General features: G+C 38.9%; 1 protein-coding gene across 1 annotated transcript in view; it reads left to right on the top strand.

Moving 5' to 3' along the window:
• TTN (titin) overlaps positions 1-16,563 on the top strand; it is a 282,592-nt gene that overhangs the window by 199,646 nt on the left and 66,383 nt on the right. Inside the window, exons 248-272 of the mRNA XM_055088819.1 lie at positions 591-887; positions 998-1,282; positions 1,375-1,668; positions 2,998-3,297; positions 3,405-3,713; positions 4,001-4,191; positions 4,589-5,018; positions 6,327-6,635; positions 6,769-6,917; positions 7,004-7,036; positions 7,137-7,266; positions 7,356-7,655; positions 7,749-8,066; positions 9,200-9,496; positions 9,607-9,906; positions 9,992-10,306; positions 10,392-10,540; positions 11,781-11,931; positions 12,021-12,302; positions 13,654-13,956; positions 14,647-14,949; positions 15,047-15,328; positions 15,425-15,724; positions 15,818-16,120; positions 16,216-16,524. Coding sequence (XP_054944794.1) covers positions 591-887; positions 998-1,282; positions 1,375-1,668; positions 2,998-3,297; positions 3,405-3,713; positions 4,001-4,191; positions 4,589-5,018; positions 6,327-6,635; positions 6,769-6,917; positions 7,004-7,036; positions 7,137-7,266; positions 7,356-7,655; positions 7,749-8,066; positions 9,200-9,496; positions 9,607-9,906; positions 9,992-10,306; positions 10,392-10,540; positions 11,781-11,931; positions 12,021-12,302; positions 13,654-13,956; positions 14,647-14,949; positions 15,047-15,328; positions 15,425-15,724; positions 15,818-16,120; positions 16,216-16,524 — 6,639 coding nt within the window. The remainder of the gene's footprint in view (positions 1-590; positions 888-997; positions 1,283-1,374; positions 1,669-2,997; positions 3,298-3,404; positions 3,714-4,000; positions 4,192-4,588; positions 5,019-6,326; positions 6,636-6,768; positions 6,918-7,003; positions 7,037-7,136; positions 7,267-7,355; positions 7,656-7,748; positions 8,067-9,199; positions 9,497-9,606; positions 9,907-9,991; positions 10,307-10,391; positions 10,541-11,780; positions 11,932-12,020; positions 12,303-13,653; positions 13,957-14,646; positions 14,950-15,046; positions 15,329-15,424; positions 15,725-15,817; positions 16,121-16,215; positions 16,525-16,563) is intronic.

Here is a 16,563-nt window from a genome sequence, read left to right as displayed (position 1 = left end):
CTGAAAAAAAACCCTAAATACTAGCAATGACTATAGACACATATGTTGTTGCAATGTAAAATTATAAACATCTGTATTTATAACTTAAAAGTTTCACAAAGCAATAATTACCCATATTACATGCAACACACTGTGGAAAAAGAAAAAGTGGGATCACATAAGCTACTGCACATTTTAAAACCATCAGTGAGTTGTGTTTTTTTTAAATAAATTTATTTATTTATTTATTGGCTGCATTGGATCTTCGGTGCTGAGTGCAGGCTTTCTCTAGTTGCGGCGAGCGAGGCTACTCTTTGTTGCGGTGTGTGGGCTTCTCATTGCGGTGGCTCCTCTTGTTGCAGAGAACAGGCTTTAGGCACACGGGCTTCAGCAGTTATGGCACGTGGGCTCAGTAGTTGTGGCTCGCGGGCTCTAGAGCGCAGGCTCAGTAGTTGTGGCACACAGGCTTAGTTGCTCTGCGGCATGTGGGATCCCCCCAGACCAGGGCTCGAACCCATGTCCCCTGCATTGGCAGGCGGATTCTTAACCACTGCGCCACCAGGGAAGTACCCATCAGTGAGTTTTGATTTCTGTGTCTGCATTCATTCTAGCTCCACCTGGGCCACCTGTCCCAAGAGTCACTGACACAAGTTCCACAACTATTGAACTGGCATGGGAACCCCCAGCTTTCAATGGTGGTGGGGAAATTGTTGGCTACTTTGTTGATAAGCAGCTCGTTGGCACAAATGAATGGTCCCGCTGCACAGAGAAGATGATCAAGGCCCGTGAGTACACTGTCAAAGAAATCCGAGAGGGTGCCGATTACAAACTTCGAGTGAGCGCTGTCAACGCTGCAGGTGAAGGACCGCCTGGAGAAACAGAACCCGTTACTGTGGCTGAACCACAAGGTACTTAAAAGTTACATAAATAAGATGATGGATATTTTCCCAGTATGAGATTTTTTTTTTCCATCTTTCTTTCTTTCTTGGGCTAATGTATGACTGTTCTCTTTCAACAGAGCCTCCAAATGTGGAACTAGATGTTTCTGTCAAGGCTGGAATACAGATCATGGCTGGGAAGACTCTCAGAATTCCAGCTGTGGTCACTGGTCGTCCAGTGCCAACAAAAGTGTGGACCATAGAAGAAGGAGAGCTGGATAAAGACCGTGTTGAAATAGAGAACGTTGGAACCAAATCTGAACTAATTATCAAGAATGCATTAAGAAAAGATCATGGCAGATATGTGATTACAGCTACCAATAGCTGTGGTTCTAAATTTGCAGCAGCCCGGGTAGAAGTTTTTGGTAAGGAATATTACATGGATTTCCACAGGATTTTTTCCTAAGTGACACTATCTTATTGCATTGATTTTTTTTGTTGCCGTTTTATTTTTCAGATGTCCCTGGTCCAGTTCTTGATTTGAAACCTGTTGTAACAAACAGAAAAATGTGTCTGCTTAACTGGTCTGATCCAGCAGATGATGGAGGAAGTGACATCACGGGCTTTATTATTGAAAGAAAGGATGCTAAGATGCATACTTGGAGACAACCAATAGAGACTGAGAGATCTAAATGTGACATCACAGGTCTCCTTGAGGGACAAGAATATATGTACCGTGTGATTGCCAAGAACAAGTTTGGCTGTGGCCCTCCTGTTGAAGTAGGACCAATTCTTGCAGTTGACCCACTAGGTAAAAGAGAAGGTTTTCATTGTGTATACAAAGTAAATACTGATTGTTTCTAGTTATGTCATTTATGTATAGAGCTTTATGGCTTCAAACTCCCAACAGTCTCAAGATCTATAGCTAGAATAATAAGAAAGTAATGAGAAAGGTAAACCAAATAACTACCAGCAACTTTAAGTATACCATGTTTACAATCATTTCAATGTAATTTTTGCACAAAACTGGGCATGGTTTTGAGTGCTGAAAAACCTGAATCACTGGAGCTTAGCATAACCTAAAAATAGTTTAGAAATAGTACATCTTAGTAAGAAAATACACTGGAGTAATTAATTTAATAGTCCAGTAGTCCAAGAGAGTTCATTGTTTTTGAAAGATTATAGGACAGAAAACTGCCTTAGCATAAATGCTTTAGTCTTCCTTTAGCCCTCAAGTAGTCCCCACACTGGAAGGATGAGGGGGCACCAAAACCAGAAAGAGCCACCAAAGAATGGAAAACCAACCAAAGGAGATCTCCTTGACCAGTGTAAACAAACAGGAAGCCCTAATATTGCACACACTTGGTAATGCCTGCTGACATCCCATCCTAGAAAGCAAAGTCTTTGAGGATGTCCCATTCCCCAAGAGACAGAGGAGTTATTCCTCCACCACCACTACCACCACCACCCAAAAACAGGAACAAAATTAATTACCTCCTCACTGTAACAGCTTATCTCAAAATGTCTACTACAGCTCAGGTTGTGCCAGAAAGAACAGAACAGAGCTGGACTTCTACCACTAAGCTCTGCTTCTGGTTGCAATAACAGTCAAGAGTGGATTGGGTCTAGTTTCACCATGCAAAGCTTATTCTATCTTGTCCTTCAGGACACAAAACTACAGCAGCATTACACAAATTCTCTTTCCACCCCGTTAAAGCCACACTTGAGGCAACATAGTTCAAAGTGTGTTCAGTAGAGATATCCATTTTCTGTTAATAAGAAAGGAACACTGGCTCTCAGCTGGTCATTCAAAGCAAAACTTCACAGACAGCCCTCCTAGGTCATTAAAATTAGAAGCTTTCCCACTGACAGAGGTAAACTATCTAAAATGCTAAATATAAAACATACATGCACCTCAATTTTTAATCAATAATCTTGACTATAGAGTTTACTAAGAAAAATTCTGACTATATGAACGCCTATAATTCTGTTAACTGAGATATTCTGAGGATTTTAAAGACAGATGTAACATTATGCCAAACAGAAACCTATTTTTCACATAATTAATCTGAATTGAAATGTGATTGCTTACATGAATACTTATTTCATTCTTGTCATTTCAACCTGCCTCTGGTTAAAGGTCCTCCAACGTCTCCCGAGAGGCTTACATATACGGAAAGGACCAAGTCCACTATCAACCTTGACTGGAAAGAGCCCCGCAATAATGGTGGCTGCCCCATCCAAGGCTATATCATTGAAAAACGGCGTCAGGACAAACCTGACTTTGAAAGAGTTAACAAGCGACTCTGCCCAACCACATCTCTTCTGGTTGAAGATCTTGATGAACACCAAATGTATGAGTTCCGTGTCAAGGCCGTCAACGAAATTGGTGAAAGCGAACCATCCCTGCCTCTTAATGTGGTCATACAAGATGATGAAGGTGTTGAATCTAAACATAATAATCATTTTAATGCACTTTATCTCATAGGTTGAGCAAACATCCTTATGACTTTGCTATTTTTTTTCCCCTTTCCCTTCTCTTTGCAGTGCCTCCAACTATTAAGTTGCGCCTGTCTGTTCGAGGAGACACCATCAAAGTTAAGGCGGGAGAGCCTGTTAACATCCCTGCAGATGTGACAGGCCTTCCAATGCCTAAAATTGAGTGGTCCAAGAATGAAACTATGATTGAAAAACCCACCGATGCACTTAAGATAACCAAGGAAGAAGTATCCCGAAGTGAGGCAAAGACTGAGCTTAGCATTCCCAAAGCAACCCGGGAGGACAAAGGCACTTACACGGTGACTGCTTCTAATCGCCTTGGCTCAGTGTTCCGAAATGTCCATGTTGAAGTATACGGTAAGTGACACGCTTTCTTATAAAAAAAAAAAGAAATCCAGTGTCTGTTTAAGAATTTGCTTCTCAATCTCCTCCTTTGGTTCCTTTTCAGATCGTCCATCCCCACCAAGAAATCTTGCTGTTATTGACATTAAAGCTGAATCTTGCTACTTAACGTGGGATGCCCCTCTAGACAATGGTGGGGGTGAAATCACCCATTATGTCACGCTTTCTTATAAAAAAAAAAAAGAAATCCAGTGTCTGTTTAAGAATTTGCTTCTCAATCTCCTCCTTTGGTTCCTTTTCAGATCGTCCATCCCCACCAAGAAATCTTGCTGTTATTGACATTAAAGCTGAATCTTGCTACTTAACGTGGGATGCCCCTCTAGACAATGGTGGGGGTGAAATCACCCATTATGTCATTGACAAACGCGATGCAAGCAGGAAGAAAGCTGAATGGGAAGAAGTCACCAACACTGCTGTAGAGAGGAGATATGGGGTAAACTCGTCTAAGTATTTTCTTATGCACACTTAAAGGACATAACTCTGAATTAACATCATTCTAGCATGACCTTGGAATTTAATGATTAAACTCAAAACCACACACAAAAAGCTTAAGTATAGTTTTCAGCATCTTGCACATAAAGCCACTTAGTAAATACTTTGATATACAGATCCTCTTTTACTTGAGAGAGCCACTATTAGGTGCAATAAATTTACACATTCTCATTTTAAAAGACTTTCTCCATGTTTGAGTGGAGAAACTCAGATGACTGAGTTTATAGAAGTATTTCTTTTTACAGTTTTCCCTACCAAAATAACTGGAATTTTAAAACAAGTGAAAAATCAATGTAAGTATATTGTTTTTAAGAAATTATTATTCATCTGATTTCTAGATCTGGAAACTTATCCCCAATGGTCAGTATGAGTTCCGAGTTAGGGCAGTGAATAAATATGGAACCAGCGATGAATGCAAATCAGATAAAGTGGTCATTCAAGATCCTTATCGCACTCCTGGACCTCCGGGAAAGCCAAAAGTTTTGGAGCGCACCAAAGGGTCGATGCTAGTGAGCTGGACTCCTCCTCTGGACAACGGCGGCTCTCCAATTACTGGCTACTGGCTGGAGAAGAGAGAAGAGGGAGGTGCCTACTGGTCACGTGTTAGCCGAGCACCGATAACCAAAGTGGGATTGAAAGGCGTGGAATTTAATGTTCCCCATTTGATTGAAGATGTTAAATACCAGTTCAGAGCGATGGCAATAAACGCTGCAGGAGTTGGCTCTCCCAGTGAACCATCAGACCTAGCTGTTGCAGGAGATCCCATATGTAAGTATGCTTCCATTTCTGGAATTTATCTAGGGCAAAGCCACTAAATGGATAGTTCTGCTGTTAAATTTCTTGTATATTTCTATGCCAAATTATTTTATTTATTAAAATAAAAAGTTTCATACTTATATAGACTATCAGAAGTATATATGTGTGTGTATACGTATATACACACACTATGCACACATATCTAATATGTACATATACATGTATATGCATACACATACATACAAAAACTCGTACAGTGTTTAAACACTTAGATTAAATCTAGTATTGTATGAGGAATCACAATAATAAAGACCCTGGACTATAAGCTCCTCTCTGCTCCCATACCTTAAATAAACCTCTCTCTCATTAATTAGCTACTGTGGAGATTATCTCCCTCACTAAACAGTCAGACCCTCCAGTAGGAGTTCAACAAAAGCAAAAGGTTGTTAAATTTTCAATAGTGTATATTGAATAAAGATAAAAGATCTTCAAGCACAGTCTGTGAGGTCAAATAAAAGAAAAAAAACAATTCTGAAAGATCTATGAGCAGATCAGTTCAAAAATTAAAATACCATGGCCTTAATGATTAATTTCATTTGCTATATAAATGGATTTTCTGTGGGGAAAAAAAAAATTCAGCTATTTGTTAAAAAGACTAATCTAAGTTCTATACAGAGCATATATAAAAAATAAATTAGTCATTCATTCTGCAAGCTGGTAGTAAACATATGCTATGTGCAAAGAGCTGTCCTAGGCACTGGAGAGGAAAGAGCTATGATTAAAAAGATGAATGGAGTAAAAGAATTTCCGTAATCGTAAAGCACTGTCAGAAATGTGATGGATTGTCACTTGATTAGGGACAGGGTCAATGGCTACAGTAAAGGGCTTAAGATTAGTTTGTGTTCAAAGGTTTACCAGCTAATGATGAAATAATTTTTTAATTTTAATATTATGGTAGGTTAAATTAAAATAAGCTTTTAGTAGAGAATATTGCAGAATCTCTTCAAAGGGCTCTCAGAAGTAAAATAGCTTTTCACCAATTGTGTGTAAATAGAATATTTCTCTATCTAGAGCTAGTCAGTAATCTTTCTACTCCCAGTTAGTTGTTTGCTTTCTTTGTTTTAGCATTAATGCTAAATGAAAATAGATTTTCTTATATTTCTCTTCTCTAGAAGGTAATTTATTCCTTTGGCATTCCTATTTTAATATTTTAATAGATTAAAAATAAGAAATGATCAGGTATAGTAAAAAATTCTTATAGTATATAAATCTATCATCCCACCAGCTTCAAAATCTGATTTTTTAAAATTTATTTATTAGATCCACCTGGGCCACCTTCTCACCCAGAGGTCAAAGATAAAACAAAGTCAAGCATCTCACTAGCATGGAAACCTCCAGCCAAAGATGGTGGCAGTCCAATCAAAGGATACATTGTAGAAATGCAAGAAGAAGGTACTACTGACTGGAAAAGCGTAAACGAACCAGACAAACTTCTAACTACCTGTGAATGTGTGGTGCCGAATTTGAAAGAGCTCAGGAAGTACAGATTCCGAGTGAAAGCTGTCAATGAAGCTGGTGAATCTGAACCAAGTGATACAACTGGAGAGATCCCTGCCACTGATATTCAAGGTACTAGTCCTTAATCCATTTATGTATTCATCTTTTGATCTTATTATGAAATTGATTCATTTGTTGAAGACGTGTCAATTACTTTTTTGAAAAAGGTGAGCTAAATCCTGTTATATTATCCATGGTATTACAGAGGTACCAGAAATTTTCATTGACATTGGAGCACAAGACTGTCTGATTTGTCAAGCTGGCACACACATTAGGATTCCTGCTGTCATCAAGGGACGCCCAACACCAAAATCATCTTGGGAATTTGATGGAAAGGCAAAGAAGGCAATGAAGGTAAGAAAATTATAATTCTCTGCATCTCCCATTGACTCACTCTAAGGAATATTGACACTATAACTGACTATCTTCTTTTCTAACAGGATGGGGTTCATGACATACCTGAAGATGCACAGGTAAAAAAAAAAACCAAAAAACTGAAATGATTCAGAATCTGATTGACTTCAATACTGCTATTATTTCATTCAGTGTATGACTGCTATTTTCTTTGTACAGCTGGAGACTGCTGAAAACTCATCCGTAATTATTATTCCGGAATGTAAACGATCTCATTCAGGCAAATACAGCATCACAGCCAAGAATAAAGCAGGACAAAAGACTGCAAATTGCAGAGTTAAAGTCATGGGTAAGAAAGACTTTAAAAGTTATTATGGAATAAGAACAAATTATTTTGAACAAGGCACCACTGTTTGTATTGTGATTTGCATCCAACAGATGTACCAGGGCCACCCAAAGATCTGAAAGTCAGTGACATCACAAGGGGTAGTTGCAGGCTTACATGGAAGATGCCAGATGATGATGGAGGAGACAGGATCAAAGGCTATGTTATCGAGAAGAGGACTATTGATGGAAAAGCTTGGACTAAAGTCAATCCAAACTGTGGAAGCACTTCATTTGTAGTTCCTGACCTCATCTCTGAACAGGAATACTTCTTCCGCGTGCGGGCACAAAACCGTTTTGGTATTGGTGCTCCCGTGGAAACCATTCAGAGGACCACTGCCAGAGATCCAATATGTAAGTTTTTAAGTCTCAGATTAAAGTAGCTTCCTAAACTTGAAATATATTGTTATAAATAATGATTAATACTTTCTTTAACTATTTTTAAAGATCCTCCTGATCCCCCTATTAAACTCAAGATTGGCCTCATAACAAAGAACACAGTACACCTGTCATGGAAACCCCCAAAGAATGATGGGGGCTCCCCTGTCACCCACTATATTGTTGAGTGCCTTGCGTGGGATCCTACTGGGACAAAGAAAGAAGCATGGAAACAGTGCAATAAGCGCGACGTGGAAGAACTGGAGTTTACGGTGGAAGACCTGGTAGAGGGTGGGGAATATGAATTCAGAGTCAAAGCTGTCAATGCTGCAGGAGTCAGCAAACCTTCAGCCATTGTTGGCCCCGTGACTGTCAAAGACCAGACATGTAAGTACCAATGCGTCATCTATCAGAGAATGTCCTCTTCGTGAATGCCTTCCTAGATACTCAAGAACAGTCCAAAATAAAAAGAGATGTCTCTGTACGTCAGAAGCTACCATGGGTTGAGTCTGGACATGGGCCCATTACCCAATCACTCATGCCCTCAACTTCTACAGAATTATCCTATTTCTGTACATATTGCCTTTCCCTTACTGAAAGGAGATACTGTTTGGAATTTCCTTACTCTAATTTTTCTCCATGGCAGGCTCTTTTACTTACCAGAAGTTAAAACAGTTCCTCTGCATGCTCCTCAAAAAGGGCAGAAAGTAACCAGTTATTTGCTTAGCAACTGCTGAGACCCATTTATCGTCACAATCGAGTTCCTTTTTCTTAAGTAGAAACTTATATACCATCACAGCCATGAATAATCTGGGCACAGCATCAAAGGAAATGAGACTGAATGTCCTTGGTAAAGGTTACGTGGTTTTATTAAAACTACATGATTTTCTCCATTTGAGAAAAAGATATATCTACTTTAAGAGATAAAATATCCACACAAATATGGAAATAATTCTTCCTCTCATTATTGTTACCATCACTACTGCTGTGTATTTGTTAGTTCGCTCTTCTAAATTTAGAAAAGCTGTAGTCAGTACTCCCTGTGCATATTCTTATACTAAATTCATGAAAAATGGAAAATTGCTTTGCCGCCTCTACTAGCAGTTAGTTGTATTTCTTAAAAGGGGAATTCATCTCAGAACGAACAAAGTAGGTCCCCTCATTAACTCTGCATAAATATTAGGGAATATCATGAAAGAACTCCCAAGTCTAAGATACTATAGTTTCACTTCTCTCTGCCCTTTTTCAATATCTACAATCATAATGATGCCAGGTAAGAGAGAGACAGTAGCTGATACACAGCCACGTGTAGATCAATAAAGGATGATGAGCACATATGCCTGTTCCCTAAACTGGTATAAATTAGCTGAAGACAGATCTGTTCTTTATGTCAGGTAGGGCTATAAAGCCTGCTTATAGTAGATCAAATAACTTTATCGTCACTGTGAATTCTACTTTCGATCCTTTAGTGTTTGTTTTATGTTCCTAATGACAACATTTTTTTTTTTTAAATAATCTAGGCCCACCTTCAATTGAGCTAAAAGAATTCATGGAGGTTGAAGAAGGAACTGATGTTAGCATCGTGGCCAAAATTAAAGGTGTGCCATTCCCGACACTAACCTGGTTTAAAGCTCCTCCAAAGAAGCCTGATAACAAAGAACCTGTTGTCTACGACACCCATGTCAACAAACTGGTGGTGGATGATACCTGCACTCTAGTTATTCCACAGTCTCGCAGGAGTGACACTGGCTTATATACCATCACAGCTGTGAATAATCTGGGAACAGCATCAAAGGAAATGAGGCTGAATGTCCTTGGTAAAGATTACATGGTTTTATTAATACTACAAGTTTTTCTGTCCATAAACATAATATCTGTCTTTAAGTTCATTCTCCTAATAAAGTTTTCTTTTTTTAAACCATTTTAGGTCGCCCTGGCCCTCCAGTGGGACCAATAAAGTTCGAATCTATTTCAGCAGATCAAATGACATTATCTTGGCTTCCACCTAAAGATGATGGTGGGTCTAAGATTACAAACTACGTAATTGAGAAAAGAGAAGCTAACAGGAAGACATGGGTGCGTGTCTCCAGCGAACCTAAAGAGTGCACGTACACAATTCCAAAACTGCTAGAAGACCATGAATATGTATTCCGAATCATGGCCCAGAATAAATATGGCATTGGGGAACCTCTTGACAGTGAACCAGAAACAGCAAGAAACCTCTTCTGTAAGTAGGACATGTTTCACATTCAAAGTCATTCTTATTTGTGTTTTTCATAATTTCTTATAAATCACTGTGATTTTTGTCACAGCTGTCCCTGGAGCACCAGATAAACCAACAGTTAGCAGTGTGACTCGAAGCTCCATGACTGTCAACTGGGAAGAGCCAGAATACGATGGAGGCTCTCCTGTGACAGGATACTGGCTAGAAATGAAAGACACCACTTCAAAGAGATGGAAGAGAGTTAACCGAGATCCTATCAAAGCCATGACTTTGGGTGTTTCTCATAAAGTGACTGGTCTTATTGAAGGTTCTGATTATCAATTCCGGGTGTACGCAATCAATGCTGCTGGTGTGGGTCCAGCAAGTCTGCCATCAGACCCAGTGACTGCTAGAGATCCCATTGGTAAGCCTTAAAACCATTCTCCCCCCCGCCCCCCAAAAGTGCCATGGAAAAGTCAAGAATACTAACGCATACTGGTTCTCTCCAGCCCCTCCTGGACCTCCATTTCCCAAAGTCACAGACTGGACTAAATCATCTGCGGATTTGGAGTGGTCTCCCCCACTAAAAGATGGTGGATCCAAAATAACGGGATACATTGTTGAATATAAAGAAGAAGGAAAAGAAGAATGGGAAAAGGTAGCTAACACTTGGCATTATGGAAATGTACTATGAATAAACTGAACATTTAGTAGTTATTCTCAATCCCATTAACTCCTATGTGTATTTTTTATTAAGAAATCAGAAAAATAACATTATAATTGAACTGATAATCCAAACATCTCTTAGTTCAAAAAAACTAATCAAAAGTTAAGTCATGTTACTGTTAACTTATCTTTTGGCTATAAAGCCTGAAAAGATGGAATAAGTGACACATATATGTGGAATCTAGAAAAATGGTACAGATGAACCAGTTTGCAGGGCAGAAATAGACACAGATGTAGAAAACAAACGAATGGACACCAAGGGGGGAAAGCAAGTGGCCGGGGGCGGGGTGGGGGTGATGGGATGAACTGGGAGATTGGGGTTAACGCATATATGTGGAACCTAGAAAAAAATGGTACAGGTGAACCAGTTTGCAGGGCAGAAATAGACACAGATGTAGAAAACAAACGAATGGACACCAAGGGGGGAAAGCAAGTGGCCGGGGGCGGGGTGGGGGTGATGGGATGAACTGGGAGATTGGGGTTGACATGTATACACTAACATGTATAAAATCGATAACTAATGAGAACCTGCTGTATAATAAAATTCAAAAAAAGAACCTATTTTATCAAATTATATAATAAAATGTACATAGATATACATATAAAAAGGATGGAATAAGTAAACAGTACAGTTTTTTTTCAATAACTTGACAATATTTTAAAACATAATTCCTTCCATTCAGTATTTACCTGTAATATCTGATCCCTAGAACCTAAATTGGCAACAATTTTCCCAAAGAGAGTAAATATGCTGTTGCTATGCTTTGGAAAGCTATTAAAACAAAAAACTACAATAGTCCCCCCTGATTCCCAAGGGATATATTCCAAGACCCCAGTGGATGCCTGAAACCACGGATAGTACCGAGCTCTCTCTATATATACTATGTTTTATCTTTATTAATGGGCAGGTAGCATATACAGTGTGAATAAGATGGACAAAGGGCTAGTTCACTTACTGGGCAGGGATGGAGCAGGATGGCCCAAGATTTCATTACGTTACTCAGAATGGAATGCAATTTAAAACTGATGAATTGTTTATTTGTGGAATTGTTTTCCATTTAATACTTTTAGGTTTCTGTTGACTTCAAGTAAATGAAACCACAGAAAACAAAACCACGGATAAGAAAGTACTACTGTATTCTAATTATAAAATGCTTGTGATTTTTCCCTAGGCTAAAGAAAAAGAAGTGAGAGGAACGAAACTTGTTGTGACAGGATTAAAAGAGGGAGCATTCTACAAATTTAGAGTTAGAGCAGTCAACATTGCCGGCATCGGAGAACCTGGAGAAGTCACAGATGCCATTGAAATGAAGGACAGAATTGGTACTTACTAATATTTCTATTATTTTATCAATATTTGCATTTTGTATTGGAAATGAAAAGCACATTTGTTATTTTCAATTGTTTTCCAGTATTACCTGACCTTCAGTTAGATGCCAGCGTCAGAGACAGAATTGTGGTCCATGCTGGAGGGGTGATTCGGATCATCGCCTATGTATCTGGCAAGCCTCCTCCAACCGTTACCTGGAGTATGAATGAAAGAGCTTTACCTCAAGAGGCCACCATTGAGACCACAGCCATTAGCTCATCCATGGTCATCAAGAATTGCCAGAGGAGCCACCAAGGCGTCTATGCTCTTCTTGCTAAAAATGCAGGGGGGGAAAGAAAGAAGACAATTATCGTTGATGTATTAGGTAACAACTTTCAATTCGTCCATGCGTCTTTAAAAAATAACACTTTATTTCATCTACAGTAAAGCTATATTATTTTTTTTTAAAAACTATGTTACAAATATTTTGGAAAATAAGAAAAATCACCCACAATCCCATTGACCACTATAGCATTTTTAAAAATTTCCTCCTTTTTTTATCCTATCCATATTTTATATGGCTGTACTCCTATTATAAAGTCTTATGTGCTGCCTTTTTATATAACATGCCACCATAAGCATTTACTATGTTATATAGTTTTCATAAAAGCAGCTTTCCTGCAAATGTCCATGAATGTTTAACAATTTGCTAAGGTTGACCATTTTCACATCATAGGACCTGTCAGTTATCATAATAAGACAAAAGTCCCTTTGAAGGTGTCAGTATTCTAATTGAAGAGAAGCATCGTATTTGGTTATCAATATTGCATTTCTAGTCACTTATTATCGAGTTGAACTCTATGAGGCTTGTTCATGCCTCTCACTGGCTGCTATACTCCAGTGATTTGCTCAGAAAGTGAAGCCCTCCCACTCAGATCTCTCTCTCAGCACATCTCTAGGCACAACCATACTCCAAACACCCAGTTTTTATGTGAAAATGTTCTCTATTGAACATAATATTATGAAAACATGTTTTGCTTTCATTAATGAAAATAGCATGAGGAAAAAAAATCTCATTGAGCAATGGTCCTTCAAGCTTCTAGGTTGTTTCAAACTCCTTAACAGTCTTCTGTCCAATGGCTATTACTTTAAGAACTGGTGTACTTCCAGGTTAAATTCCAAACCTCTCAAAGGTCATTCTGAGATTTGGGGTCTCCTGTGCTGCTCAGATTCACTGGTAACCCAGAAAAAAATTCTCTCCCCCTTTCCCCTCTGGAGAGTAAACTGGACACAAAAAGTAGTCATGCCACTCTTCACCCCTCTCCTATCTCCCTCTGTGCATTTTCCTCCCAACATTGCCCTCTTATCTGACTCACAAATTACTAAACAAAAATGTGTGTGTGTGTGTGTGTATGTATGTATGTGTGTGTGTGTATATATATATATATATATATATACACACACACACACATATATATATGTATAAAACTGTTCCTTCAGTTTCTACTAAAGCAGGGACAACCAGTAACTACTGCAAACCTACTTCATTTTAAAATATGGTTGAATATAGACACCAAGGAAAGAAAAAAAATAAAACAAATCAATTAATAAACACAAAATCTCACTCTTTTCATAACAACATTTTTGTCTCCCTTTTAAAAACAGAGGGTAACAAATATTGAGCCCAGTAGTCCACTGATGTCAAACAACTGAAAACCTTTTCCTCTTATTTCCAGATGTGCCAGGTCCTGTTGGAATACCATTCCTGTCTCACAACCTAACCAACGACTCCTGCAAACTGACATGGTTTTCTCCAGAAGATGATGGAGGCTCTCCAGTCACCAATTATGTCATTGAAAAGCGGGAAGATGACCGCAGAGCATGGACCCCAGTGACATACACAGTTACCCGACAAAATGCCACCGTCCAGGGTCTCATTCAAGGAAAAGCCTACTTTTTCCGAATTGCAGCTGAAAATAGTATTGGTATGGGCCCGTTTGTTGAGACAACAGATGCGCTTGTCATAAGAGATCCAATAAGTAAGTACAATTTAAAACAATTTCATCTTTAATCACTTTTTCACTCATTTAATAAAAGACTATAGTGACAAAGTAGGTACACAAATGCCAAACATTCCATTCATTTGGCAAGCATTCATTAGGCAAATACGTAGTCTCTGATGTTGGTAGTATTTGAATGTGACTGTGAAAGAGATTGTGGGAATATATATGATTCTTCAAATCCTCCCATGTAATACTACCTGGATTCTTTTTTTAATTTCCAACTTAATGGCATGATCATGAAGTATTTTCCTAACTCTAAAACTACCAACTCTGGGGACTTCCCTGGCAGTCCAGTGGTTAGGACTCCGAGCTTCCAGTGTGGTGGGATGGCGGGCGGGTTCGATCCCTGCTCAGGGAACTAAGATCCCACAGGCCGTGTGGCGCGGCCAAAACATTTTTTTTTAATAAATTAAAAAACATTAAAACTACCAACTCTGGGGGACTTTCCTGAATTATTTGGCCTCAATGTACCTCTATTTCCTCATCTGGAAATTAGATTGTATTGAGTGCCTTTCAGCTCTACTCATTTTACGTTGAGATTTCTTTTGTTACTTATCAAAACAAACAGTTTAATGTTTAAAGGCAATCCTCAAAAAGCATTATTTACTATATTTTCTATTACATTCTTAACATGACATTTGTCTCACTGTCATTCCACACTTGCAGCTGTACCAGAGCGTCCTGAAGACCTAGAAGTCAAAGAAGTTGCTAAAGATTCTGTTACTTTGACTTGGAATCCCCCTAAGTATGATGGCGGATCCGAAATTATCAACTATGTCCTAGAAAGCCGTCTCATTGGAACTGAGAAGTTCCACAAAGTTACAAATGACAACTTGCTTAGCAGGAAGTACACTGTGAAAGGCTTAAAAGAAGGCGATACCTATGAGTACCGTGTCAGTGCCATCAATATTGTTGGACAAGGCAAACCATCATTTTGTACCAAGCCAATCACTTGCAAGGATGAGCTAGGTATGTGTCAAATGCAGCTTACACTTTGAAAACTTGTACACTTATAGGTTTACCTTAAGACATCAAACTGACTTTCCTTTATAATTATACATTTCAGCTCCTCCAACGCTTGACCTCGACTTCAGAGATAAACTCACGATTCGAGTTGGTGAAGCTTTTGCCCTCACTGGCCGTTACTCAGGCAAACCAAAGCCTAAGGTTACTTGGTTCAAAGATGAAGTTGATGTGCTGGAAGATGATCGCACTCATATAAAGACCTCGCCAACAACACTTGCTCTAGAGAAGCTCAAGGCCAAGCGTTCAGATTCTGGCAAATACTGTGTGGTTGTGGAGAACAGTACAGGCTCCAGGAAAGGTTTCTGTAAAGTTAATGTCGTTGGTAAGTATTATTTAGCAAGAATTAGAGACATTCTGTTCTTTCCAAAGCAGAAGTGGAAATAACATTGTGTGGTGTGATTTTTTTTTTTTTCCTCAGACCGTCCTGGACCACCGGTAGGACCAGTTGTTTTTGATGAGGTGACCAAAGATTACATGGTTATCTCTTGGAAGCCACCTTTAGATGATGGAGGCAGTGAAATTACTAATTATATTATTGAGAAGAAGGAAGTGGGCAAAGATGTTTGGATGCCTGTGACATCTGCAAGTGCTAAAACAACATACAAAGTTTCTAAACTGCTTGAAGGAAAAGATTATATTTTCCGGATACATGCTGAAAATCTGTATGGAATAAGTGATCCTCTGGTGTCTGATTCAATGAAAGCCAAAGAACGTTTCAGTATGCATCATATTTCTTTTCAGTGATTCAATGTTTGATATTGTTAACAGGAAGAATTAAATTTCTAACATATTTTGCTAATGTTTGTTATAGGGGTTCCTGATGCACCTGACCAGCCAATTGTTACAGAAGTTACCAAAGACTCTGCATTAGTCACCTGGAACAAGCCAAGTGATGGAGGAAAGCCCATCACAAACTACATCCTGGAAAAGAGGGAAACTATGTCTAAACGATGGGCTAGAGTTACCAAAGAGCCTATCCATCCATACACTAAATTTACAGTTCCTGATCTTCTAGAAGGGTGTCAGTATGAATTCCGGGTTTCTGCAGAAAACCAAATTGGTATTGGAGACCCAAGCCCACCATCCAAACCAGTCTTTGCTAAAGATCCAATTGGTATAGTACTAAAGCATTCTTTCAGCTTTCATTTTATCCAACTTTGTTTTCAGCTATCTTCTAACTCCTTTTTGGTTTTCTCTTTTATTATGTAGTGAAACCAAGTCCACCTATTAATCCTGAAGCAATAGATACGACACATAATTCAGTTGATCTAACCTGGCAGCCACCACGTCATGATGGAGGGAGCAAGATTCTGGGTTATATTGTTGAATACCAGAAAGTTGGAGATGAAGAATGGAAAAGAGCCAATCACACTCCTGAGTCATGTCCTGAAACTAACTATAAAGTCACTGGTCTTCGGGATGGTCAATCCTATAAGTTCAGAGTACTAGCAGTCAATGTAGCCAGTGAGTCAGATCCAGCTCATGTTCCTGAGCCAGTGCTAGTAAAAGACAGACTTGGTGAGTATAATGTTCTCAGCTGCCTTTGCAAGGAAGACA

This window comes from Physeter macrocephalus, chromosome 2 (assembly GCF_002837175.3).
Source record: "Physeter macrocephalus isolate SW-GA chromosome 2, ASM283717v5, whole genome shotgun sequence".
Classification (NCBI taxonomy): Eukaryota; Metazoa; Chordata; class Mammalia; order Artiodactyla; family Physeteridae; genus Physeter; species Physeter macrocephalus.
Note: the sequence above shows the minus strand (reverse complement) of the source record. Positions and strands in the feature narration are given on the sequence as shown.